Here is a 26587-nt window from a genome sequence, read left to right on the forward strand (position 1 = left end):
GTTCAATTATTTGTATGTTAAAAGAGATCCCTTGTAAATATATGTGTGTGTCTCTGTGTGTGTGTGTCACATGTTTTTGCTGAATTTGAAAATTAAGGAATATATATATATTCCTGATTAGCATAGGATTAAATCCTAACATTTGCCTGAATACAAGAGAGGGGGTAAATTTAAGTTGTTTGTTACAGAATAGTTGAGACTTGCTACAGACAATGTAGAAATGGTACTCATACCTTTAGTCTGGTTTATTTTCCTCTTTATCATTTAAATGCTTTTCTGCCTGCCTAAATACAGTATCTACTCTAACATTCATCAATGATAAATTTAATTGGTTGTCTAAGACATTAGCTTAGTTTTCCAATGAATATCTTACATTTAAAAAAGGATAGTTCTACTGTGATTAAAGATGCCAAGTGCCCAATTTTGTTTTTCTCTCTTTTAAATGCGTACTTCCAACAAGCATCTCCTCCCCAGCTATCTGTTCATATTGTATGGTGACAGAAAAATCTTTGTTCTGGCATGCTTATAATTGCAGTTATCACCATGATGTTTTTAAGTAGGCCACGGCAATTATTTCACTCTGTAAATTAGGGTCTTAATACTGAGTTCATTGAAAAGAGAAGTTATGAATTCATATAACCTGGAGAAACCCAAGAGTTCTTGGCCTCTCTGAGAACCAGAGTCTTTGTCCCATTGGCATCTGATCCACTTTATAGGTCGGCACATACAAAATCCAGTTTTTGTGTTAGAACAACTGAAGTGTCACTTCAAGAGGGAGGACACTATCAACAGTCCTTTGTTCAGATTTTTTGTTTTAGTCACCTGTGGATATGTGGGTGTATGTGTCTTTAAGGCATTGTTGATTCCTAATGATTGACTGGATAAATCCCTTCAATTTTATCAGCATGATTTCAGATACGATTTGCCCTTACCTGAGGGAGTGACCCAGCTGGCTTTGTGCCTAAGGTAGAAGTAGAGTAGAGTTCATCATCTCCTAAAAATCTAGCCTGCTGCCATAAGTGTAACACCAAACTGACTGTCCAAACTAGACTTATTCATGAATGTGCTTTAAATTATTGCTAGATATAAACACCATACATTCTAAAGAGAGATTTTTTTTTTTTTAAATTCTCTTTAAAGTAAGCACACTTATTTTAACATAATGAAAAAATACAAAAGCAGCTACGTACAACATATTTTATGGAGCAGAAACCCGAGGGTTAATTAATTGAGATGTGTTGTTTAGAATAGAATACTTTATTAAATCTTCAGACTAATAAACGTGTCCTAAAATAATGGACGCCCTTTAAAAGTTAGATACTTCTGTCAAGTTTATTGGCCATAGATTTTTTCCCCCCTGATAAACCATTTTAAAAAATTCATTTGCCAAAGCCTCACTATTCTGGATTGTTCAATTCATTTAAATGAATCTGAGGTATTAAGTAAGAGAATTAATGACTAAATGAAATGGTCCAAGAGTACATGTGTTAGGAAATTCCTCTTTTCCACTGGTTTTAGAAACATAGAAACATAGAAACATAGAAGTCTGACGGCAGAAAAAGACCTCCTGGTCCATCTAGTCTGCCCTTATACTATTTTCTGTATTTTATCTTAGGATGGATATGTGTTTATCCCATGCATGTTTAAATTCAGTTACTGTGGATTTATCTACCACGTCTGCTGGAAGTTTGTTCCAAGGATCTACTACTCTTTCAGTAAAATAATATTTTCTCATGTTGCTTTTGATCTTTCCCCCAACTAACTTCAGATTGTGTCCCCTTGTTCTTGTGTTCACTTTCCTATTAAAAACACTTCCCTCCTGGACCTTATTTAACCCTTTAATATATTTAAATGTTTCGATCATGTCCCCCCTTTTCCTTCTGTCCTCCAGACTATACAGATTGAGTTCATTAAGTCTTTCTTGATACATTTTATGCTTAAGACCTTCCACCATTCTTGTAGCCCGTCTTTGGACCCGTTCAGTTTTGTCAATATCTTTTTGTAGGTTAGGTCTCCAGAACTGAACACAGTATTCCAAATGTGGTCTCACCAGCATTCTATATAGCGGGATCATAAGCTCCCTCTTCCTGCTTGTTATACCTCTAGCTATGCAGCCAAGCATCCTACTTGCTTTCCCTACCGCCTGACTGCACTGTTCACCCATTTTGAGACTGTCAGAAATCACTACCCCTAAATCCTTTTCTTCTGAAGTACAGTATTTGCTAACACAGAACTGCTAATACAATACTCAGATTGAGGATTCCTTTTCCCCAAGTGCATTATTTTACATTTGGAAACATTAAACTGCAGTTTCCATTGCTTTGACCATTTATCTAGTAAAGCTAAATCATTTACCATATTACAGACGCCTCCAGGAATATCAACCCTATTGCACACTTTAGAGTCATCGGCAAATAGGCAAACCTTCCCTACCAAACCTTCCCCTATGTCACTCACAAACATATTAAAAAGAATAGGACCCAGAACAGACCCTTGTGGCACACCGCTTGTAACCTGACTCTGCTCAGAATACTCGCCGTTAACAATAACTCTCTGATGTCTACGGTTCAGCAAGCTGCAAATCCATTGAACTATCCAGGGATTAAGTCCAATCTTCACTAATTTATCTATCAGCTATGTGAAATCATGCCTCATGAAATTTAAAAGTTATATGAAATATCTACAGGATGCCTAATATCTCTAGGTGTGAAGCATCTACAGCAGGGGTCAGGAACCTTTTTGGCTAAGAGAGCCGTAAACGCCACATATTTTGAAATATAATTCCGCGAGAGCCGTACAATATTGCTTCACATCTCAATATCCTTTTCGATCTAGTTTTTACGCCCATCGGTGAACGCAGGTCTGAACGAGCCCGTGGTATCCAAGTTAATTTCAAAGTACACTGCTCAAAAAAAAGTGAAGGGAACACTTAAACAACACAATATAAACTCCAAGTTGTCAATCAGCGTTGCTTCCTAAGTGGACAGTTTGATTTCACAGAAGTTTGATTTACTTGGAGTTATATTGTGTTGTTTAAGTGTTTCCTTTATTTTTTTGAGCAGTGTAGATAGAGCAGGAGGTCTCCAATCTTGGCGATTTTAAGACTTGCAGACTTCAACTCCTAGAGTTCCTCAGCCAGCGAAGCTGCCTGGGGAACTCTGGGAGTTGAAGTCCGCAAGTCTTAAAGGCCGCTAAAGAAAAGTTTGGACAAAAAACCCCTCTCTCTTCCTCCCTTTCACTCTATTTCTCCCTCTTTCTCTCTTTTCCTTCCTTCCCTTCTTTCTCTCTCTCCATCCCTCTTTCTTTCTTTCTTCCTCTCTTTTTTGCTCTCTTTCTCTCTCCCTCCTTCCCTTCCTCTGTCTTTCTCTCTCCCTTGCTCTCTCTCTCTCTGTCTCCCTTGCTATCTCTTTCTTGCTTTTTTCTCTCTCTCTTTCACTGTCTTGCTATATGTCTCTTTCTTTCTCTTTGCCTCTCTTGCTATCTCTCTTTCTTTCTCTCTCTCTCTCTGTCTCTCTTTCTTTCTCTCTATCTCTGCCTCTCTTGCTAAGTCTCTTTCTCTTGCTATGTCTCTCTTTCTTTTTCTCTCTCTCTGCCTCTCTTGCTAAGTCTCTCTTTTTCTCTTGCTATGTCTCTCTTTCTCTCTCTCTCTTTCTCTCTCTCTCTTTCTCTGCCTCTCTTGCTGTCTCTCTTTCTTGCTCTGTCTCTCTTTCTCTGCCTCTCTTGCTCTGTCTCTCTTTCTCTGCCTCTCTTGCTATGTCTCTCTTTCTCTCTCTGTCTCTCTTTCTTTCTCTCTCTCTCTGCCTCTCTTGCTAAGTCTCTCTTTTTCTCTTGCTATGTCTCTCTTTCTTTTTCTCTCTCTCTGCCTCTCTTGCTATGTCTCTCTTTCTCTCTCTCTCTCTGCCTCTCTTATATGTCTCTCTTTCTTTCTTTCTTTCTCTCTCTCTCTCAACTGACCGCCACGTCAGGGCTCCCGCTTGCAGTCAGCTGAGAGAGAGAGAGAGCGCTCCCTCTCGCCGCCGCCTGGAGCTTCCTCTCGCCGCCGCCATCTCCCCGCGACTGCCTGCGGCCGCTGCAGCCGCTCCCCCCTCCCAGCCCCCCCTCCCACCGGGCCACAAAGGACACTTGCCGCCGACGCCGGTGAAACTTCAGCTGGGCGGGGCGCTGCCGGTACTTCCGTCTTGGGCCCCCGCTCGCAGCTGTGCCCCGCCTCCTGCTCGATGCCCCAAAGAAGGAAGGCGGGAAAAAGGCGCGAAGAATGGAGCTCTCCTTCTTCCTGCCTTCCTTCTTTGGGGCACAGCAGAACAGCGCCGAAAACCGCGGCATCGAGCAGGAGGCGGGGGACAGCTGCAAGCGGGAGCTCAGTGCAAGGAGCCGCTCTGCGAGCCAGATACGGCCATCAAAAGAGCCATATCTGGCTCGCGAGCCATAGGTTCCCGACCCCTGATCTACAGGGTGGACATTTTTAACAAATTTCCAGTTAGTTACACTATAATTGCTGAATTACTTACTTATGTGAGAGGTAACTATATTCCTTATAAAATATATTTAATTGTTGAGAATGTTATACAGTTCTTAATTTTTGTAAATTGTTGTTCCAAGTAATTTTCCCTGGAAGACAATTTTAAGTATGTTTTTTATGGTTTGGAAAACTGCACTAGTAGCAATTACCTGCGCACAGCTGCTGATGCCCATTTAGAATATTTCTGCTATAAATTCTGGCTTGAAAATAATGCCGTTAAGCTGATTTGTCACAAAAGTAATGAAAACTTGGAAAATGGCCAACCGATCACAAAATGTACAGCTGTAAAGTAAGCTTAATTAAAGTTGCTGGCTTTAAATAGAGATACTGCTCGCCCCTGCATTGTGCTCTCCCAATCAGGGTTCTATAAGGATATTTATGCAAATAGACATACAGCAAACAACAACTCTGGGGTTTTTACTGTATGTAACAAACATGCATAGCAGGGGTAGGTTCCTTCCAGTTCGCCCAAACCGGTAGCAATCTGCTGGTGACATCACGATGATGTCACCAAATCGGATTGGTTGGTGCCAGTCCATGGGCGTTGCCATCTTTTTAAAAAAAAAAAAGTAATATTTTTTTATGGGGGGTTTCTTTCTTTTTTTTCCTTCTGCACATGTGCAGAAGCAGACTTTCTGGCACTGCACATGCATCACCATTTTGTTTTTAGTGTTTTTTTAAAAAAAATTGGGGTTCTACCATTTAAAAAGGGTTATAAAGGTTTAATGTACTGGTTTTTTATGTTTTTCTTTTGTTCATCTTGGTTAGTACGGTTTTATTTAAAGTCTGTATTTTGATGTTTTAATTTTTAAAAAAATATTTTATACTCAATAAAAATTATTTTTAAAAAAATTGGAAGGGGGTTGCACTATGTAAAAACTCCTTCCAGGCCAGGAGCAGAAGCCCATCACCTGGGTCATTTGGAGAAGGTGAGTGTTTTCAGTAGACAGCTTCGTGATCCCCTCCCCAATCCCCAAAACAGGGTCGCTTTACTACGCACCCGAGAAAGATCAAAAGGTGCAAACCATCCTTTAAGGACAAAGAAAACAAACCGCTGAGGGAAGGAGCCACTGAAGCTGCCGGAATAGCAGCCTTCCCCCCTCCCCACAGCTTGGAACTCCAAGTGGAACAGGTTCTCGACTGTTGCAAAGAAGTACCAGCTCTGGGTGCTCCACTTTCAAAGAGAACAAAGCAGGTGTGTGCAACCAGAGCTGCCACTTCTTCGTAACAGCTAAGGACAGAAGAGTCTGCTTAAGAGTGACACCAGTGAGGAAGATGGCCGGGTCAGAGGGAGGCATAGCCTGAGCTCTGCAGCCTAGAAATCAAGCAAGCAAGCAAGCAAGCAAGCAAGCAAGCAAGCAAGCAAGCAAGCAAGCAAGCAAGCAAGCAAGCAAGCAAGCAAGCAAGCAAGCAAGCAAGCAAGCAAGCAAGCAAGCAAGCAAATAATGAACACCAGCCAACCACACAAACAAAGAAGCATGGAAGTTCCAGCCCATCTGCCCCATGAGTGAAATGGGCAGCGTGAAGGAGACCTCAGCATGCTGCATGGAGGAGAGGCGGAGAGGGACCCCCTGCCTCCCCTCACTTGCCTTTCATGCACAAAGATGCTTGGCCTGAACTCCTCGCTGTTCCTGCACTAACGCCCCATCCCCACTCAACTGTACTTTTTTTGCTGATCTCAGAGCCAAAGCCAGGAAGGCGACAGGGGCCATAGGACAGCACAGCCCTCCAAGTCCCAGAGCACTTTCTTGTGAAAAGGAATGGCTGGGAGGGGAGGGGCCACACCCATTCAGTCACATGGCTGCCAAGCCACTCCCACCTGGTCACATGACCATCAAGCCACTCCCACAAAATTAAACAATGCCAAGGGAGTGGTAGTAAAATAAATTTGGAACCCACCCCTGATGTATAGGATAATGCCACAAGAAGAATGAATCTTATTGGGAGTCAGATGATTTTCATACTTTCTCTTTACAACTTCAAGTGCCTCCTTTCCAGGCATGGGCCCCAGGTGGAATGGGTGGAAGGTCTATTCCTCCGGGGGGAAAGGAGCACGTAGGCCTGTTCTGGTTGCAGTTGTGATCAGGCATGCATGCCCCATGCACACGCAACTGGAGTGATTCCGGTAAAAAATTACCGGTTTTTTGCTTCCACGTATGCCCAGAAGCAAAGAAACCGGAAATTTTTGCTGCCGGAAAGAGATTTTGGCTGCTGCATATGTGCAGCAGCTGAATCTCACTGCCACACCTAGAGCGGTAGCTGGGGCTGGCAGAAAAAATGGCCTGCCCCAGCTCCAGCCACATGGCCTGCTCTTTGATCTCCCAGGCCACAGGAGAGATGCCTGCGATGCGGAAGAACATAGAGCAGGCTGTGCGGCCAGAATTGGGGCCAGCCAGCCTGCTCCCTGTGGTATGGCCCCTGCAGGAGGTGATCAGGGAAGCAGGGGCGAGGGGCATGGCAGGGAAGCAGTGGGGGGAGCAAGGGCAAGCGGCTAGCGGCAGCTGGCAGCATGGCAGTGGCTGGCAGCACAGTGGGCAGCTCTTAACTTGTTTTGCCGGTCGTTTGCTACCGCCAACCTTTCTCTTCAATTTCCAGGGGAGGTTGCTTCTGCACATGCGCGAAAGCAAAAAGCCCCCCAGAAATTGCACGTGCACACATCTTTGTGCAAAGTTCAGCTTCTGTGCATGCACAGAAGCCAAATTATGCACCATGCACAGGCGCATGCTGGCGCATGTGCAGGGGCACACTCCCGGCACGTTCCGGTAGGGCTGAAATTGGTGGCCTGCCCCTCTTCCTTTCCCAATCCAGATATCAGTTTCCAGTGTATAGAACTGAACTGCTAGAATCCCCAACCAGCATTGCTCTGTCTGTAAAATCTGGGAATTGAAAGTTCCTAGGTTAGGAATAATTGTTCTGGAGGTTTCACAAATTCTTTGGAACACATTTTTCAGAGAAGATAAGAGATTACAAGGTGGGGTGGGTGGGAGGGAATTGCCAAGTTTGCCTCAATAAGCAGAAGGACTCCATTGATTTGATATTTCATGGTACCAGAAACAGCCCTTCCACAGAGATGGGGAAAAAATAACCAGGCACAACAGGCGTTTTCTTGGCATTTCTGCTGATAAATTATATTTGAAAGGTAGGATATCATGCCTCCTCCTCCAGTTCTAGTTGAGCTATTATATTACCGGTTGGCCACATATGTTTATTGCCTGAATATTCAAGGAATTCATCTATCTTTTTTTTTTACATTAACTGGATTAATTTATTGATCCAAATGCAGTTCCTCAGATTGTTTTACCCATTTTTTAACAGAAATGCCTAGTATATATAACTGTATTCTTGTACATGATTATCTGAGAATACATTTCATCAAATGTATTCAAGGAGACTTACAAATCAGAACAGACAAGCACAGGATTTTATTACTTGTATGCATAATGTTTCATATTTGAAGTGCTTGACACACCCCATCCTGAATTCAAAGCACAAATTGCTTCACACATCATGTTGAGGTATTCTGAATTCAAAGCAGGCAGTTTTGACCACAATATCTCCGCCCTGAGCTTGAAATTGAAATGTTTTGAATGTGACAAGTTTTGGAGCACTTTCAATAAGAACTGAACTACCCATTTAAAACATTTATCATATTTTTATAAGACTTTTGTAGTTAAAAACATATTTGTTTGATACTAAGATAATACATATGATAAAGATCAATCTCTCTAAGGCGTCTATTCTACACCAGAAATACTGTAGTTCAACATTCTAAACTCTATACTATTGTTTTAATGTATTATGCATTAATTTTTGTCATTTACATGTCTATAAGTGTTGTACAATATGTGAAAGAAGAAATAGCAATAGCACTTAGACTTATATACTGCTTCACAGTGCTTTACAGCTCTTTCTAAGCAGTTTACAGAGTCAGCATGCTGCCCCCAACAATCTGGGTCCTCATTTTACCCACCTCAGAAGGATGGAAAGCTGAGTCAACCTTTAGCCTGGTGAGATTTGAACTGGTGAACTACAGTCAGCAGTCAGCAAAAGCAGATTGCAGTACTGCATTCTAACTACTTTGCCACCAAGGCTCATTAAAAAATAATATTTAAACAAGACCATACTAATAATAATACATTACAATATTACAGAAGATGCACACTCATTACCACCAAATATTTTGTGGGAAAGCTCTGTCTTTAATAGCTTCCAAGACTATGGTGTAGGTATTATTTTGATGCTGTGGGAAGCTGTTCTATACCACGTGTTCTGCCGGGCTCTCTGACAGGAGCCTCGTGAAAATTCAAGAGTACAAATTTCAGACACACAACCATTTGAAAATTCAAAACAATGTTCTTTATCCCAAAATTCAAAATAAACAAAGCACTCTTTTTGTATTGCAAAGAGCACTCTTCCCAAAACAACCAGATAGTCTGTACAATTTCCCTTAAGCAGTCATTAAGTACTTAGCTAGCGGCTGTGAAGACTCTTCACACCCCTTCTTCTTCCAACGAAGTGAGACACACACACACATTGCTCTGCTATGGTTTCAAAGGTGTGAAAAAGCAACAAAGTCCAGCAACACAAGATTCCTGATGAACTCCGATCAGATATTCTTCCACAAAGGCCAAACCCACATGCTGCTATTTATAGCAGCATCCCTAATTACTGGAGCCCCACCCAAACACAGGTGGCCTCCCTTATTTCCTGTAATATGTTCTTACTTGGTCTCTTCTACGCATAATTCTGCACTTGCGTGGGTCCAAAATGTCATCATTTGAATCAACAGAAGATAAGGGAGATTGACTGCCTGGGCTATGTGCCAAGCCCTCCTCTGCCGAGTCACTCCCACCTTCTTCTTCGTCCGAGGAAACTAAACTCTGAACTGATTCTGTCAGCAATAACACAGGCCTGTGACATGTTGAATTTTCCCCTGCATCCACCTCCCCATTCCCTGGGGCAGCAGCTGGGCCAGACCAATCACAACACCATGGAACCCACTAAAGTAAAGTATCATCTACAAACCCTTCTCCCTTTAAATTCCTGATAATGAGAAACAACAGATTTTGTCAGGAACCTCATCCACAAGACAGTTTAATTCAATATCGAGACAGTAATGCTATATAGTTAGTTTTAATGCTTTGGGCTATTACATTCTGTAGCTATTGCAGCTATGGGGTGAACATTATTACCAAATATTTTAACATGGGGTCTCTGAGATGTTTGAACTGCTCCCTTAACTTCACCCTTAGCAGACTGATACTTTATTTAAAAGATAAGATTAAAATATCCATATGTTTCTCAGCTTTCATTAGCTGAAATCTATTCTTTCCCAAACTGAAAATTCTTAATATATACGGTAGTGCAGGGAAAGTTTCTTGAGGATGGAGTGTACCACTACTGCTGGTGTCACTTCCTTCCTCAAAGCATCAACAACCTCCCAAATTCAGCTAATCACATTCCCTCTGACAATCCCCCCCCCCCCAAAGACAAAAGGCAAAAATCTAATCCAGCAATCGCAAAAGTCATATTGGGAGCATACTGTTTACTACGTTAGCATTCACAAGTTAAGAGAATGGGCAGATAACATTGCAAGGTCAGCTTTATTTTTTGTTTTTCTCCAACAATGCTCCACTCATTCCTTCTCTTGGATATCCTCAGTAAGCCAAATATATCAGTAATAATGTACCAGGTTTGACCATTCATCAATATCTAGATTATTGATTAATGCTGTCATCCTACAAACAGACCTGTTGCTTATCATCTACAGCTTTGAGCCAAGATCTTGTCTTAATATAATTCTTCCTAAAGACAGACTCAATCAAAGTCACTTAAAGATGCCTCCTCTACTTGTTAGATATTTATTTTTAAACTCTCTTGAGCGTTTCCTGCTTGCTTGGCAGTCCTTAATAAAGTTTTTGCACTTTTGATAAAAGTCAGAATGTGGACCTTAATAAGATGAAAAATTAATGTAAGTGGTATCTAATGAGAGAGAGGAAAGTTTCCTTGTTTACCAGGATCTTTTAAAATGCAAAAAGTGTGTATTCTGAATGATTGAGTTGCCATAAGGATAGTTCAGTTCCTGAAGAAATATATATCACTGTATAAATATTGATTTCTGCCCAAACAGATCTATAATCACCAGTTATGATGAAGGATGGTTTTCTCAAGTGCCACTATTTTCAAAATGTCAGGTTATAAGAGCATCTCTAACCTGTCTGAGAAAATCATTGTTATATAAATAAAGTTGTGCAGGGAACATGTGATTGTTTTGCAAATTGTAAGGAGCTGAATTGCACTTTAATTCGAAATAATCTGTTGGTCTCCCACTCTCTGCAGGCAGTAGGTGTTGTGTCCAGAGGACAGTTAGGCCTTGTACCCGCCCCACATTCCTTGGGCGGGAAAATACTGCAAGGTTATTGGTTGGCTCAGCCTGGCAGCCAGGCATATATATATAGCTGCCAGGCACGGCCATGTTTTGTCTTGTTTTCTGTTCTGTAACCCGTTACCTCTTGTTCAATAAAGAATCGTTCTTACCCGTTGATTACAGTCCTTCATCCAGTAAGGATTTAACAGTAGGCACCTGTCTAACTTTGTCAGGCTCAAAGCTAAGCATAGTCAGAGTAGGTTGAGATACCATCAAATACTAACTTCAGATTAGTAGACTAAAGTAAGAAGTTAAAAAAAAGACCTAAAAGTGGGCAAGGAAATAAGTTGAACATGTCTTTGTAATCAACAAAAATTGAGAACTATATGAGGGAGATATTGCTTTTTTACCTGGTGAAAGGTAAGTATATGACACGTGCATAGAAGTAAAATCTGGATATTACACCTTATGAAATTAAAACAAGACAGACAGAAGACTGGGACCATATGTCTCTGTTTTAACGTACCATTAGAACTGCAGAAAAAACAATTGCTGCCAACCTACCTTCCATTGAGGACCTGTATACTGCACGAGTCAAAAAGAGGGTGGGGAAAATATTTACTGACCCCTCACATCCTGGACACAAATAGTTTCAACTCCTACCCTCAAAACGTCGCTACAGAGCACTGCACACCAAGACAACTAGACACAAGAACAGTTTTTTCCAAACGCCATCACTCTACTAAACAAATAATTCCCTCAACACTGTCAGACTTTCTACTAAATCTGCACTTCTATTCTACTAGTTTTTCTCATCATTCCTTTCACCCATTTCCTCCCATGTTGACTGTATGACTGTAACTTGTTGCTTATATCCTAAGATTTTTATTAATATTGCTTCTTCATTGCTTATTTGACCCCTATGACAATCATTAAGTGTTGTACCACATGATTCTTGACAAATGTATATTTTATTTTATGTACGCTGAGAGCATATGCACCAAAACAAATTCCTTGTGTGTCCAATCACACTTGGCCAATAAAAATTCTATTCTATTCTATTCTATTCTATTCTAGAGATGCAAATAATTTGATTTCTACCACACCAGAGCAAAATAAAACACTTTCAAACATCTGAAGAGTGTGAGGAGATCTTACAGGGGGCTCCTTCCATCTTGATATGTGCTATATGTTTATTCTCCTCTCATCTCCTTCCACCCTGTGCATCTTCAAACCTAATCCAAGGGAGGATTTACTGGGAATCTGACTCCAAATTCACTGATTATTTTACCAAGTTGAGTGTTGTCGGAAGAAAGTGGCCAGCTCAGAGGTTATTTTCAAAAGGCTAAAAAAGTGACACATTCTCCTCTATTCTTACTATCATGTAAGCTTTCTGCAACTTGATTCCAAACAGGAGCAGGCAGGTTTCTGTGACATTTTTAACATGTCAGTATAAGACCTTACTTTGCCTTCCTCTTCCTGTCTACTTATGATACCTAGCAACATAAACTGATGTGATTCAAATACAGTGTTCCCTTGCTTTTCGCAGGGGATGCGTTCCAAGACCGCCTGCGAAAGTCGAATTTCCGCGAAGTAGAGATGCGGAAGTAAATATACTATTTTTGGCTATGAACAGTATCACAAACCTTCCCTTAACACTTTTAACCCCTAAATGGCAATTTTCCATTCCCTTAGCAACCATTTAGATTATTACTCACCATGTTTATTTATTAAAGTTTATTAAAAGACATACTTATTAAAAGCAGACGAAAGTTTGGCGATGACATATGACATCATCAGGTGGGAAAAACCGTGGTATAGGGGAAAAACCGGTGAAGTATTTTTTAATTAATATTTTTGAAAAACCGTGGTATAGACTTTTCACGAAGTTCGAACCCGCGAAAATCGAGGAAACACTGTAGTATTCTTCAAAGTATTGGCACTTCATTTTCATTAAGATTATTTATTTGAGGTTGATAGCTCAGAAAATATAGACTAAACCTGAATACCAGAAAGACTTAAGTAAGCTTCCTGAGTCACCAGAGCTGTACATTTCACTTTCGCCTCCACTTTTTCCGGAGCTTTCCTTGGTGAAAGAAATAATGACAAACCAAAGCAACCTCTTGTAGAAATGGATTTCCTTAAACTGAAGCATATGTGAATTAGAGCTGTATTAGAATAATTATAATCAAGAAGATGACTCACTTGAAAGAGCAGCTCAGTTGGAGATGCCAGTTACATGTAATGAATGGTCTGGGTATTCATCTAATCAGAAGTTTTGTTTTGTTTTAAAGTAGCAGAAATCTGTAGGTTGTGAACAGCATATCCTCCTCAATAATTTACTCAGAAAAAAATCCTTCGGGAGAGAGAAAAAAATCTCTCAGAAATATTTGATATATGTTTCCGTTCATTGAAATTTTGCTTTAATAATGGTCTGGTGGCTTTGTTTGAGATTCATTACATTACATATAACTTCAGAATTGCTGATACAGGGATCTGGGAAGGAGCACAGATAAAATTGCTCTCTATTTTTACAGTTAAGAGAAACAGCTATACAGTGTTCCCTCAATTTTCGCGGGGGATGCGTTCTGAGACCGCCCGCGAAAGTCGAATTTCCGCGAAGTAGAGATGCGGAAGTAAATACACTATTTTTGGCTATGAAAGTGTCACAAGCCATCCCTTAACACTTTAAACCCCTAAATTACAATTTCCTATTCCCTTAGCAACCATTTAGATTATTACTCACCATGTTTATTTATTAAAGTTTATTTTTTAAAAAAATTATTAAAGGTGGACGATGACATATAACGTCATCGGGCAGGAAAAACCATGGTATAGGGGAAAAAAACCGCAAAGTATTTTTTAATTAATATTTTTGAAAAACCGTGGTATAGGCTTTTCACGAAGTTCGAACCCGCGAAAATCGAGGGAACACTGTATATCTGTTATTTATTATGCTTTCTTAACCATGGTTAATAGCAGGAATCTTTCATAAGATTCTTACTTCTACTGGCAAAAATATTAGTAATAGTACTGTATTGGCACATATTCAATTGTTTCCATAAATCCTTACAAGGAAGCTTTCTAGATTTTTTGCTTTTCTCTCTGTTTCCTTCAGATACAAACACAATAGATAAATGGATGGATGGAGGGAGGGAGGGAGAGAGAGAGAGAAAGAGACAGACAGACAGACAGACAGACAGATAGAGAAACACTTATTTCAGGGATCAGAAAAATATAAATATTGTCGTATGTTGTTTTTTACCACTGTTGTTAGCCGCCCCGAGTCTACGGAGAGGGGCAGCATACAAATCCAATAAAATGAAATAAAATGAATGAAATAAAACAGGATCTTGTTTTGGGGAAAATGTATGTTTGTTTCTGTGCGTGTGTGAATCTATGTTATTATTAGATTTGTTATACATTGTTTTTATTATTGTTGTGAGCTGCCCCGAGTCTACGGAGAGGGGCGGCATACAAATCTAAATAATAATAATAATAATAATAATAATAATAATAATAATAATAAGTACATATGTACGTACGTACGTATGTATGTATGCATGTATGTATGTATATTTTCTGTGGAATGCCCTAACCGGAGGTGGGTTCCTCCTGGTTTGCACCAGTTTACCCAAACTAGATAGCAAACTGCTAGTGACACCACAGAGCTGATTTGGGCGATGCCAGTCCGTAGACACCACCATTATTTTTTTTTAGTTTTTTTGCTAATGAAAGTTTTATGTTAAATCAGTGAACAAGGAGTTCAGGCAAAGTTACTACTTAACCAGGGCGGCTTTCTCACTATTGTATCTTTCCTAGAATACTTCTCAGTTGCCTCTTTAAGTGGCAACCCGGATTATTTAGAAAAAAAATGAATTTGGCAAACAGATTAACTTATTTATTTCAAATATCCAGTTTTCCTTCAATGCCAATATAGTTTCAACCAATTATGCATCTATTTGTGAGTTGTGTTGGGTTACTTTTTAATATAGCTAGAAACTTATGGTATTTTTTCCTTGATATGTTCATTTTGGGATGCATTTTTCCCTGATGTACACATTTTTAGAAGTAATCACCCTTAATACAATTTTTTTCTATGTAAAGTTTTTCATCAGTAGGTATGTATGCATATGTGTGTGTATTTGTGTACTTCTCAAAAAAATAAGGGAAACACTCAAAGAACACATCCTAGATCTGAATGAATGAAATATTCTCATTGAATACTTTTTTCTGTAGAAAGTTGAATGTGCACAACAGCATGTGAAATTGATTGTCAATCAGTGTTGCTTCCTAAGTGGAGAGTTTGATTTCACAGAAGTTTGATTGACTTGGAGTTATATTGTGTTGTTTAAGTGTTCCCTTTATTTTTTGAGCAGTGTGTGTGTGTGTGTGTGTGTGTGTGCACATGTGTGTGTTATGCATTTTTGTGCATTGCAAAAGATTGGGGTTTGGTTTTGGCTTAGTTAATATGTATTGGTACATATTAACTCAAGCAAAGATCTCCAATCTCTAGAAAAGTTAAAAAGATAAAATACTATGCAAATAATCATTTTGGAGACCTTTAAAGAGGCACTATGAAAATAATATTTTGTAAGGAAAAAATGTTATTTAGTGGGGAAGGGAAAGTGTCTTTAAATTATTACAAATGTATATAACTCTCAATTTTATTCCAGCCTTAAAGAGATTCTCAGAATTAATCTATTGTGCATGTTGTCACAATTGTTATGTATCTGTGTTGAAGGCATGGGGACAAGGCAGTAGGAAATTTATATTTATGATATATTATTGCCTTCATATGCTGCATAGATTATACTGTGTGTCTTTATTTGGCTAACTTTTGAAAGTTGTGGGCTAATTTACAGTCAGCAATATGACACCAATGGGCTCCAAAGTCCTAGGATGCCAGTAGTTGGTTCTTTTGCCAATCCCTGCAAATTAAATACAATTTATGTTAACGTATTTAACTTAAAATAATTAAGTTCAGCTGCTCTCAAGAGATTTGGGAAGAACAGATCAATATTATCATAAAGTGTTAGGGAGAGGAGCTGTCAGGTTGTTGTAAATGTCACCAAACCATCAAGTGCAGTTAGTAGAAATATAAAGAGGACACATTTTCTTGTGGGTGATTCGACTGTTAGAGGTGTTGATTTGGGACAGAGTAAGGACGTGGTGAAGGTGCTGAGGTGTCTCCCAGGGGCCACTGCCAGCAGGGACAGAAGGAGGATTACAAACATTGTCAAGGCTGTGAGTAAAGGCAATAACATTGATGTGGTGGTGCATCTTGGCACAAATGATTTGTCCCAGAGAAATGTCAATATAGTAAAAAGAGATTTTCAATGTCTAAGTGTGGAGCTGGGTAAAATAGCAGATTCAGTGACTTTCTCAGAGGTGTTACCGGTTTGTGGCCAAGAGGATAAAACAACGTGTATCATAGAGTTTAATGTGTGGTTAAAGCAGTGGTGTAAAGCCGAAGGTTTTGGCTATGTAAGTCATGATGTCAGTAGGTGGTCTAATAGGGAGTTGTTTAAGAGGGATGGTTTGCATCCATCATACAGAGGTACCCAGGTACTCGGTGAGGAATTCAGAACTTTTTTGGACAGGCATTTAAACTAGGTAAAGGGGACAGAGATGTAACTGATGTGGGTGATTTCTGTCCCCGACCAATGAGGATAAAGCAGTTTTTGGAAGCTTATGAAAAGGGAGCTGCAAATAAAATAGATGTAGTTGTTGATGATAAGGGGCAAACTAATAATGAAAATAATGTTCTTCGTGTAATGTGCACGAATGCTCGAAGCTTGAGCAACAAGCTCTGTGAATTAATGGCCATAATATCTAGAGATAATTTGGACCTGGTTGCCATAACTGAGACATGGTTTAAGGATTCTAATGAATGGGAAATATCCATACCAGGATATACACTGTATAGGAAGGATAGAATAGAGAGAAGGGGAGGTGGAGTAGCCATTTATGTTAAAGAAACTCTAAAAACAACACTAATTCAAAATACATGTCAAGATCTAGAGACCCTCTGGATTTGCATGCAAAATAAAGACGGTTCTGTCATTAGAATTGGGGTGATCTATAGGCCTCCAGGGCAATCCGAGGAATATGACAACAAGATGGTGGATGAAATTACCCAAATGGCAGTAAAGGGAGATATTGTGGTTATGGGTGATTTCAACATGCCTGATGTTGACTGGAATATCCCCAGTGCCCTTACATGCAAAAGTAAGAATATAGTAGAGGCCTTTACAGGAGCAGCTCTGGCACAGCTGGTTAAGACACCAACTAGAGGGGAGAATATTCTAGATTTAGTTTTTACAAATGGGAATTGGGATTCAGAGGTCAAGGTGGGAGAAAATTTAGGTTGCAGTGACCATCTATGTTTGTGGTTTGATATAAAAACTCATTGTGAGCAATCCTATAATGCAACCAAAGTATTGGATTTCAGAAAAACAAATTTTAATGCAATGGGGGAATATTTAGATAATGAATTAAAGGGGAGGGATAAAATGGCAGGAGCGAGCACCCAGTGGACTGTATTTAAAAAGGCCATCTTAAAAGCCACTGGACTGTATGTAAGACAAATAACTAAAGGTAAAAGGAAGAAGAAACCGCTATGGTTTAGCAATGATGTAAGGACTATAGTCAATGAAAAAAAGGCTGCCTATAGGAGGTATAAAGAGTCTGGAAGTATAGCTGATAGGGAGGTGTATAAAATGAGACAGAAGGAGGCGAAACAGATAATATATGCTGCTAAAGCCTCAAAAGAGGAAGAAATTGCCAAATCTCTAAAGAAGGGGGATAAAACCTTCTTCAGATATATTAGTGATAAGAAGAAGAAAAACTGCGGCATCACGAAGCTTAATACCGGGAAAAATACATGCATTAATGGGAATAAGGAGATCGCTGACCATTTCAATAGCTACTTCTGTTCAGTTTTCTCAAAAGACACCTTACAAAATAATACTATAGAGGGATATAGCATTGCCTCCAACTGAACGGATTCAGCTCCAGTGATCTTAGAAGCCGATGTCTTAGAAGAACTTGAACGATTAAAGATAAATAAGGCAATGGGTCCAGATGGCATCCACCCCAGAGTTCTTAAAGAACTCAGATCTGTCATTGCTACCCCCCTGACTGATTTGTTTAACCAATCCTTGTTAACAGGAGATGTTCCTGAGGATTGGAGAATGGCAAGTGTTGTGCCTATCCACAAGAAGGGCAGTAGAGAAGAAGCTGGTAACTACAGGCCAGTTAGCTTGACATCAGTTGTCGTTAAAATGATGGAGACTCTACTGAAAAAGAGGATAAATCAGCACCTAAAAAACAATAAATTATTGGACCCAAATCAGCATGGCTTTACTGAAGGCAAATCATGTCAGACTAATCTCATTGATTTCTTTGACTATGTCACAAAGGTGTTGGATGAAGGTGGTGCCGTGGATATTGCCTACCTGGACTTCAGCAAAGCCTTTGATACGGTTCCACATAAAGAGCTGATAGATAAATTAGTGAAGATTGGACTTAATCCCTGGATAGTTCAATGGATTTGCAGCTGGCTGAAGCATAGACACCAGAGGGTTGTTGTGAATGGCGAGTATTCTGAGCAGAGTCAGGTTACAAGCGGTGTGCCACAAGGGTCTGTTCTGGGTCCTATTCTTTTTAATATGTTTGTGAGTGACATAGGGGAAGGTCTGGTAGGGAAGGTTTGCCTATTTGCCGATGACTCTAAAGTGTGCAATAGGGTTGATATTCCTGGAGGCGTCGGCAATATGGTAAATGATTTAGCTTTACTAGATAAATGGTCAAAGCAATGGAAACTGAAGTTTAATGTTTCCAAATGTAAAATAATGCACTTGGGGAAAAGGAATCCTCAATCTGACTATTGTATTGGCAGTTCTGTGTTAGCAAATACTTCAAAAGAAAAGGATTTAGGCGTAGTGATTTCTGACAGTCTCAAAATGGGTGAACAGTGCAGTCAGGCGGTAGGGAAAGCAAGTAGGATGCTTGGCTGCATAGCTAGAGGTATAACAAGCAGGAAGAGGGAGATTATGATCCCGCTATATAGAATGCTGGTGAGACCACATTTGGAATACTGTGTTCAGTTCTGGAGACCTCACCTACAAAAAGATATTGACAAAATTGAACGGGTCCAAAGACGGGCTACAAGAATGGTGGAAGGTCTTAAGCATAAAACGTATCAGGAAAGACTTAATGAACTCAATCTGTATAGTCTGGAGGACAGAAGGAAAAGGGGGGACATGATCGAAACATTTAAATATATTAAAGGGTTAAATAAGGTCCAGGAGGGAAGTGTTTTTAATAGGAAAGTGAACACAAGAACAAGGGGACACAATCTGAGGTTAGTTGGGGGAAAGATCAAAAGCAACATGAGAAAATATTATTTTACTGAAAGAGTAGTAGATCCTTGGAACAAACTTCCAGCAGACGTGGTAGATAAATCCACAGTAACTGAATTTAAACATGCCTGGGATAAACATATATCCATTGTAAGATAAAATACAGAAAATAGTATAAGGGCAGACTAGATGGACCATGGGGTCTTTTTCTGCCGTCAGATTTCTATGTTTCTATGTTTCTATGTATGAGGTGTCCATATTTTTCCACTTTTAGCTGGGAAAAACATCCCCTGCGCCAAAATGCAACATTATGCAAGAATGCTTGACACTTGAAAAAATTGCTACCTTCAGAGCAGAGTGTACAGTGTGTCAATTCCAAAAATTTCATTGCTTTCACCTAAAATACAGTTTCACAAAATACGTTTACAGATTGCAAATGTGTTGCTATGTGTTTCATTGTCACGGTAAACATTTTCTCAGTAGGAGATTCATATTCTCCTCACTGTGAAATAATCCTTGCGGAAATTACCATAGGAAGTCAATTTCAGTGTAACCTCTCGATGTGCACCTGCAAATTGCAAGATTAATTCAAAACATGACTTGGCAACTAGGAAACCTTAGGTCAGAAGTATTGCTTGCTGTCAGGACAAACAGTAAGATTGATTGATTGATTGATTGATTGATTGATTGATATAATTTATATATCTACCCATTTTCCCGAGGGTGACTCTGGCCATTGCATAAGTTCTTCCTCCAAAGGAAAAGGCAAGAGTATATCTATTCATGGAAATTATGAGGAGACATTTGAAATCAAGTGTCTTTTCTGCTGGTTATAAATCACAGCAGAATGATATTCACCATAATATTGTTCAAACATAATTTTCTTTAATGATGTGCATTGTTTCTCTTTTACAGAGTGATGAGGTTTTGACTGTCATCAAAGCAAAAGCACAGTGGCCTGCCTGGCAACCACAAAACGTGTAAGTAGGGAAGGGAGACAACCTCCCAAAAGACTTTTTGATCATTATCCTCCGACATTTTGCTGTAAACATTCACAAAAGTTTCTTTCTCCGATTAAAAAAAATGTGCTGATAAATGAATCTTCCAATCCATATTTCTGTCTAACAATATTTGTGGGTGACCAAGTTATGGGAGGTTACCGTAAGCATTAGTGAGGCAGCAATAAATCTAGATATGTTTCCTATTGTCTTGATCTTTTCTTGAGGACCAAGGATAAATCTAATAGTTAATACAGTTCCTGCTTGCTTACAAGTAAGCCAAATTTAATTTGATAGAAAATGAAAAATTAAGTTAGTTTGAATCAGGACTACCTTGGAAACTCCAGTTATGAGAAGAAACAGGACTCCAATAGAAGAGAATAGATGTAGCTTAAAATTGAATTGCATCCTTAATGATCTCTGAACTTGGCTGTTTGCTGCCAGATATTTCATTATCCAACTAGATTACATCATCAGTGTGAATGAGGGTGTGGTTGCTGCCAGCTTGACCTGCCAATGTTGGTAGGAGTGTAGTTTTCTCTTGGGTAGTTTCTCGATTAGGGCCATTCTAATATTTTCTGTTTCCTTCTAATCCAAAACTGGGAATTCTTGGAAGCTTGGAATTTAGATGAATCAGCCACCAACAGACACATATATACAAACCATATTTACACACCATTCATAAGAGACAATAAAAAGCTAAGAAGGAAACACACTATCTGCAAGCAAACAATCAAGGTCAGAGAGCATCAAGGACTCCACCACAATAGGAGTATCCTTATATTAACGTTTGACATGGCACCTTCCATTTAAGTAAGGCAAGCAGGTTTGTTAAAAGACAACACTTTCTTATAACAACAACAACAATATTACTCTTGCCCTAGAGTAGACACAGTTGAATGCATTACTGTCTGCATCTTTCAAGGTTCTTATTTGTTCTCTTAAGTTTTATATCCATTCCATTACTTCTAGAGCTTTAGAACCTTATAAAGTCAAGCTCCCTCCAGGAGAACCTGAGATCCATAATTTAGGGTTGGTAACATAAATGAGAGTACCAATTAAAACATTTCACTCATTTGTCTTATTTTGAAACTCTACATTTTTCTCTAAGCCTCACTTTCTATGAAAGTTTTCTTTTAAATAAAAATAATATGCAAACTTTCTAGAGTATATGTCTATTTAGAATACACTAATATTTTATTTGAGGATTTCCAATAAATTTATCTCCATGTCTGCTTGGCTGAAATGTTTTGCACTGCCTTTTTATCTGCTACTTTTATCATAATGTGTACAGTATTGCTTTATACTATACTGCACATTTTACCTCTCTCTCGAGTTGCTTGACTGAGTCTTTTGTTCAAAATAGGCATTTATAATATATTTTTGTCAACATTTTCAATATTTTAAGGCAATGTGTGATTTGGTCAAGCATATAGTGTATGTTCTTTGGTATTTCATAGTGTCTCATGGCTTTGCTTATGCTACACAGCACTTTTTTGTAAATTGTTCTGCCCATATCATGCCTCTGTGGAAATTGTCTTTTTCAAGGATGTCATTCCTACATCTTTGTAAAATAGGGTTTGAAAACTCATACACATTTTTCATGTTCACTTTTTCTGACCTTATTTACCAGGTAGTTTCATCAGTAAGTCTTTAAAAACAATATATATGTACTCCTCAAAAAACATTATGCACTCAATGCAATTAATAATAATTAAGAACGTTAATTTGTTACTTCTCAAATGCTCATGATGTTTGTAGAACTGTTGTTAAATTATATTTCCTCAAATTGAAGACAATAAAAGATCCATCATTCAGTTATTCAAATTTCAGACTACTGTCAGGGCACATCTGTATAGTGTTTTTTTAAAAGAACTGGATTTGCTTATAAAACTTTCAGTTCCCTGGAGTTTTCATTTGCAACTAACTTCATAACCACAGTTGTATATCCAAAATGGACTCAATCTGCTCGAACAAAACTTGCTTTCTGATTTTTGCCCCTGGAGTATCATAGCAAAATTTGAATAAACTCTTATCAAGCCATTTGTTCACAGTAATACACAAGTGACTAGAGACACAGATGGGATTGTAAATGAGAGAAAACTGTAAGCATCTAGCAGCTGCTGATCTCTCCAGAAATATCCATTCAGGACAATTGTTTCTCAGGACTTGGAGAGAATGAAACGCCCACCTCAAAAAAGTCTTAAAGGAGCAAAATCTCCCAAATAAGTAGTAGTAATGCTTATTGATTCATCCTTATTAAGAGATTTTTATAAACATTTCTTTGCTCTTTTCTTAAATATTCATTGGCTTGATCTTGGTGTAATAAATCATGCTAAAGGTCTGTTTGAAGTGTGTCAGGTAAAGTCATAACAGCAGGTGTTCCTTGAAGGCTTGGCTATCCCTTCAGAAAACTCTCAAATGTCACATTTTTAATGTGACAAGAAGTCGACAAATTGAGAATAGGATACTAATATTTTCTATGTAATAATGAAGCTTCTAGCCCCCTTTCTATATCACATGAGTGTAATTTGACACTCAATTACAGTGGTTCTCAATCTTTCTAATGCCGCAACCTCTTAATACAGTTCCTCATGTTGTGGGGACCCCCAACCATAAGTCTCACACCAATTCTCCCAGCAGAGCTTTAAGCTGATTTGCAGGAAGGTCAGAAGGACACCCCCATTGTAAACACCTGATTGGTCGGATTGTAAAAATATGTTCCAAGGTGCCAGAATGGAAGCTTTAGTTTCCAACACCATAGGAAATTTGTCTTTACTCATAGTCTTAGGTGACCCCTGTGAAATGGTCATTTGACTCCCAAAGAGGTCCCAACTCCCAGGTTCAGAACTACTGCTCAAAGATCTTCCAAGGCCTAAAAAGATAGGTCTTGAAAGTCTCTTGCTGCTGCTTCAAGACAGGGCATGGAGTTACACATTCACCATCCCCATTTTAGATGTAATGTCTTCTCTCTCTCCATTTGAGGCAGCCCTGCTTACCCGGCATTTTACACTATAGAGTCTTCTGCAGGGATACAATTGGTTTAATTGAGGTCATGATGCGCTGATATAATGGCCACCATGACCTGGGGCCATTAAGGAACTGCCAAGTGCGGAAGAAGCTTTTTTAAAAGCAGGGGAATTTCGTGTCATTTTTTGAATCAACTTTAAAAGATTGCTTTGCTTCAAAGCCTCGTTGAAATAAAACATCCCTTCGCAATGTTGCATGTTGCAAGCATTTATGCCCCAACTGCAATCGATCAACCTACCTGTTGAAATCTAGGTTCTACAGACTTGAAATCAGCTAGGGTAATGCATTGCAGTAGATGATGTCTCCATGTCTAAGAAAATGATTTTTTATAAGCTAGTGCTATTTTTCTATTTAAGTTCTCCATCTTCCCTTAGTTAATTAAACTATGATTTATCAATGATTACAATATTGCCTTGGGATAAAACAAAATTAGCACATTATTATGCATAATGTAACAGCCTAGTTGTGGCAAGGATAATTTGCTAATTCTATTGACTAATGATGGTGGATAAATTCCTAGATATAATCTCATAACGTGCACCAGGAAACAGATTTGCTAAAATTGCATATATTGCATAAAACATAAATTGTGTATGTGTGTGTGTACCTGTATGTGTGTCTCTGTGTGCATACATAGTAATTATCCTGGGATTGTGATACATGAAATATTTTCATCTCCAGTAATCTCTAATCATCATGAAATTAGACCGTAGTTATTATAAAAGTTTTATACCCTAATCTTTCCAGTTTGAGGATAGCACTATAAAGAAAAAGGAAATATTACTTCAACAATTTGTCTGAAGTGGTGTATGGTTTCCTGCCTTAGAGAGGGTTGGACTAGAAGACCTCCAAGATTCCTTCCAACTCTGTTATTATTCTATTCTATTCTATTCTATCACAACTCCAAATTACTTTTGTTACTTTAGTGGTTGTTACTTTATTTTTGAAATTTTAATATTTTCTGAAAATTAAAATATGACATTGGTGCCTGACATGTTTCTGTTTTATTTGTTGCTTAAAAATTAAGCATTGACTATTATTGGACTTGCCATCCAAATGACAAAACTTAACTATGCCATTCCTAATATTTTTTTCTACTTCAAATTGTAGGTAAATTACAATGTTATTAGCAATTAATCTGATTTTACTTTAACCATGCAAGCTGTTCTGAGAGGACAAAATACATTTGCAGAAGAGACGGAGTAATGACACGGACACAAGAGCTGGATTTAAAACTGGGTCATTTTTATTAAAATAAATTAGCATAATTTATTCAAATAAATTAGCATAAATTAACATATCTAACTATGACCCAAACAATGGACCTGCAGGGTCAAACAATTGCTTCCGGGGCGGAAATGACGTAGCAATCAACATTCCTGGGCAACTATGGGCGTAGCTCGATGCTAGTCCAGGTGAGGGACCACTCCCTCACCTGAGACCCTGCCATGCACTTACGTGAGGGGGGTCCCGCCGGCTAACCCCTACCCGGGGGCTTCAAGGTGCAGGACCCAAAGACAGGTTCCCCCCAATTGCTCAGGTAGCACCCCACCATGAGCTTGGAGAGAACCTGTCAATCATCCCCAAAGATGCCCAAGGGAGAACGTGCAGTTGCTAAACCACCACCCAGTTTTCCGCCCCTAACCTGCCTACCCAAATGACCAAAGGTAAGCCAATTAGCCTAAAAAGGTGCAAGCACCCCCTAACCACTTATCCCTTTCCCCAGTGTGGAATGGGCGAAAAAACGGCCCAGCTAAAAGGCCAAACCGCAAAAAATTCCCATTCGGCCCGCTAGGGCGACCCATAATAGCACACTGCAAAATTAGGGAGGGAGGGCGGGTGTCTGCTCTTGTGACGTGGTCCGGGCGAACAGGCCGAACCTGGGCCTGCACGCCCTTTTATAGGGCTGGCAAGCCCCGCCCGGCCATGTCAGCAATCAGGCCACCCTGGCCTGATTCTCGGCCGAAGTCTCGCAATCTCGCGAGACTTCAGCCGAGATCCAAGATGGCGGCTGCCATGTGTCCGTGCCGTCCCGACCCTCCTGCAAAAGGCACCGGCTGGTAAGTCTGCCGGTGCTATTGCAGAAGAGACGGATTAATGACACGGACACAAGAGCTGGATTTAAAACTGGGTCATTTTTATTAAAATAAATTAGCATAATTTATTCAAATAAATTAGCATAAATTAACATATCTAACTATGACCCAAACAATGGACCTGCAGGGTCAAACAATTGCTTCCGGGGCGGAAATGACGTAGCAATCAACATTCCTGGGCAACTATGGGCGTAGCTCGATGCTAGTCCAGGTGAGGGACCACTCCCTCACCTGAGACCCTGCCATGCACTTACGTGAGGGGGGTCCCGCCGGCTAACCCCTACCCGGGGGCTTCAAGGTGCAGGACCCAAAGACAGGTTCCCCCCAATTGCTCAGGTAGCACCCCACCATGAGCTTGGAGAGAACCTGTCAATCATCCCCAAAGATGCCCAAGGGAGAACGTGCAGTTGCTAAACCACCACCCAGTTTTCCGCCCCTAACCTGCCTACCCAAATGACCAAAGGTAAGCCAATTAGCCTAAAAAGGTGCAAGCACCCCCTAACCACTTATCCCTTTCCCCAGTGTGGAATGGGCGAAAAAACGGCCCAGCTAAAAGGCCAAACCGCAAAAAATTCCCATTCGGCCCGCTAGGGCGACCCATAATAGCACACTGCAAAATTAGGGAGGGAGGGCGGGTGTCTGCTCTTGTGACGTGGTCCGGGCGAACAGGCCGAACCTGGGCCTGCACGCCCTTTTATAGGGCTGGCAAGCCCCGCCCGGCCATGTCAGCAATCAGGCCACCCTGGCCTGATTCTCGGCCGAAGTCTCGCAATCTCGCGAGACTTCAGCCGAGATCCAAGATGGCGGCTGCCATGTGTCCGTGCCGTCCCGACCCTCCTGCAAAAGGCACCGGCTGGTAAGTCTGCCGGTGCTATTGCAGAAGAGACGGATTAATGACACGGACACAAGAGCTGGATTTAAAACTGGGTCATTTTTATTAAAATAAATTAGCATAATTTATTCAAATAAATTAGCATAAATTAACATATCTAACTATGACCCAAACAATGGACCTGCAGGGTCAAACAATTGCTTCCGGGGCGGAAATGATGTAGCAATCAACATTCCTGGGCAACTATGGGCGTAGCTTGATCCTAGTCCAGGTGAGGGACCACTCCCTCACCTGAGACCCTGCCATGCACTTGCATGAGGGGGGTCCCGCCGGCTAACCCCTACCCGGGGGCTTCAAGGTGTGGGACCCAAAGACAGGT

General features: G+C 40.0%; 1 protein-coding gene across 2 annotated transcripts in view; it reads left to right on the forward strand.

Annotated features, from left to right (window-relative positions):
• Positions 1–26587, forward strand: part of SPON1 (spondin 1) — a 393098-nt gene that overhangs the window by 299324 nt on the left and 67187 nt on the right. For both annotated transcript variants that reach the window (XM_070762471.1, XM_070762480.1), the window contains exon 7: positions 20168–20232. In XM_070762471.1, coding sequence (XP_070618572.1) covers positions 20168–20232 — 65 coding nt within the window. The remainder of the gene's footprint in view (positions 1–20167; positions 20233–26587) is intronic.

This window comes from Erythrolamprus reginae, chromosome 1 (genome assembly GCF_031021105.1).
Source record: "Erythrolamprus reginae isolate rEryReg1 chromosome 1, rEryReg1.hap1, whole genome shotgun sequence".
NCBI lineage: Eukaryota > Metazoa > Chordata > Lepidosauria > Squamata > Dipsadidae > Erythrolamprus > Erythrolamprus reginae.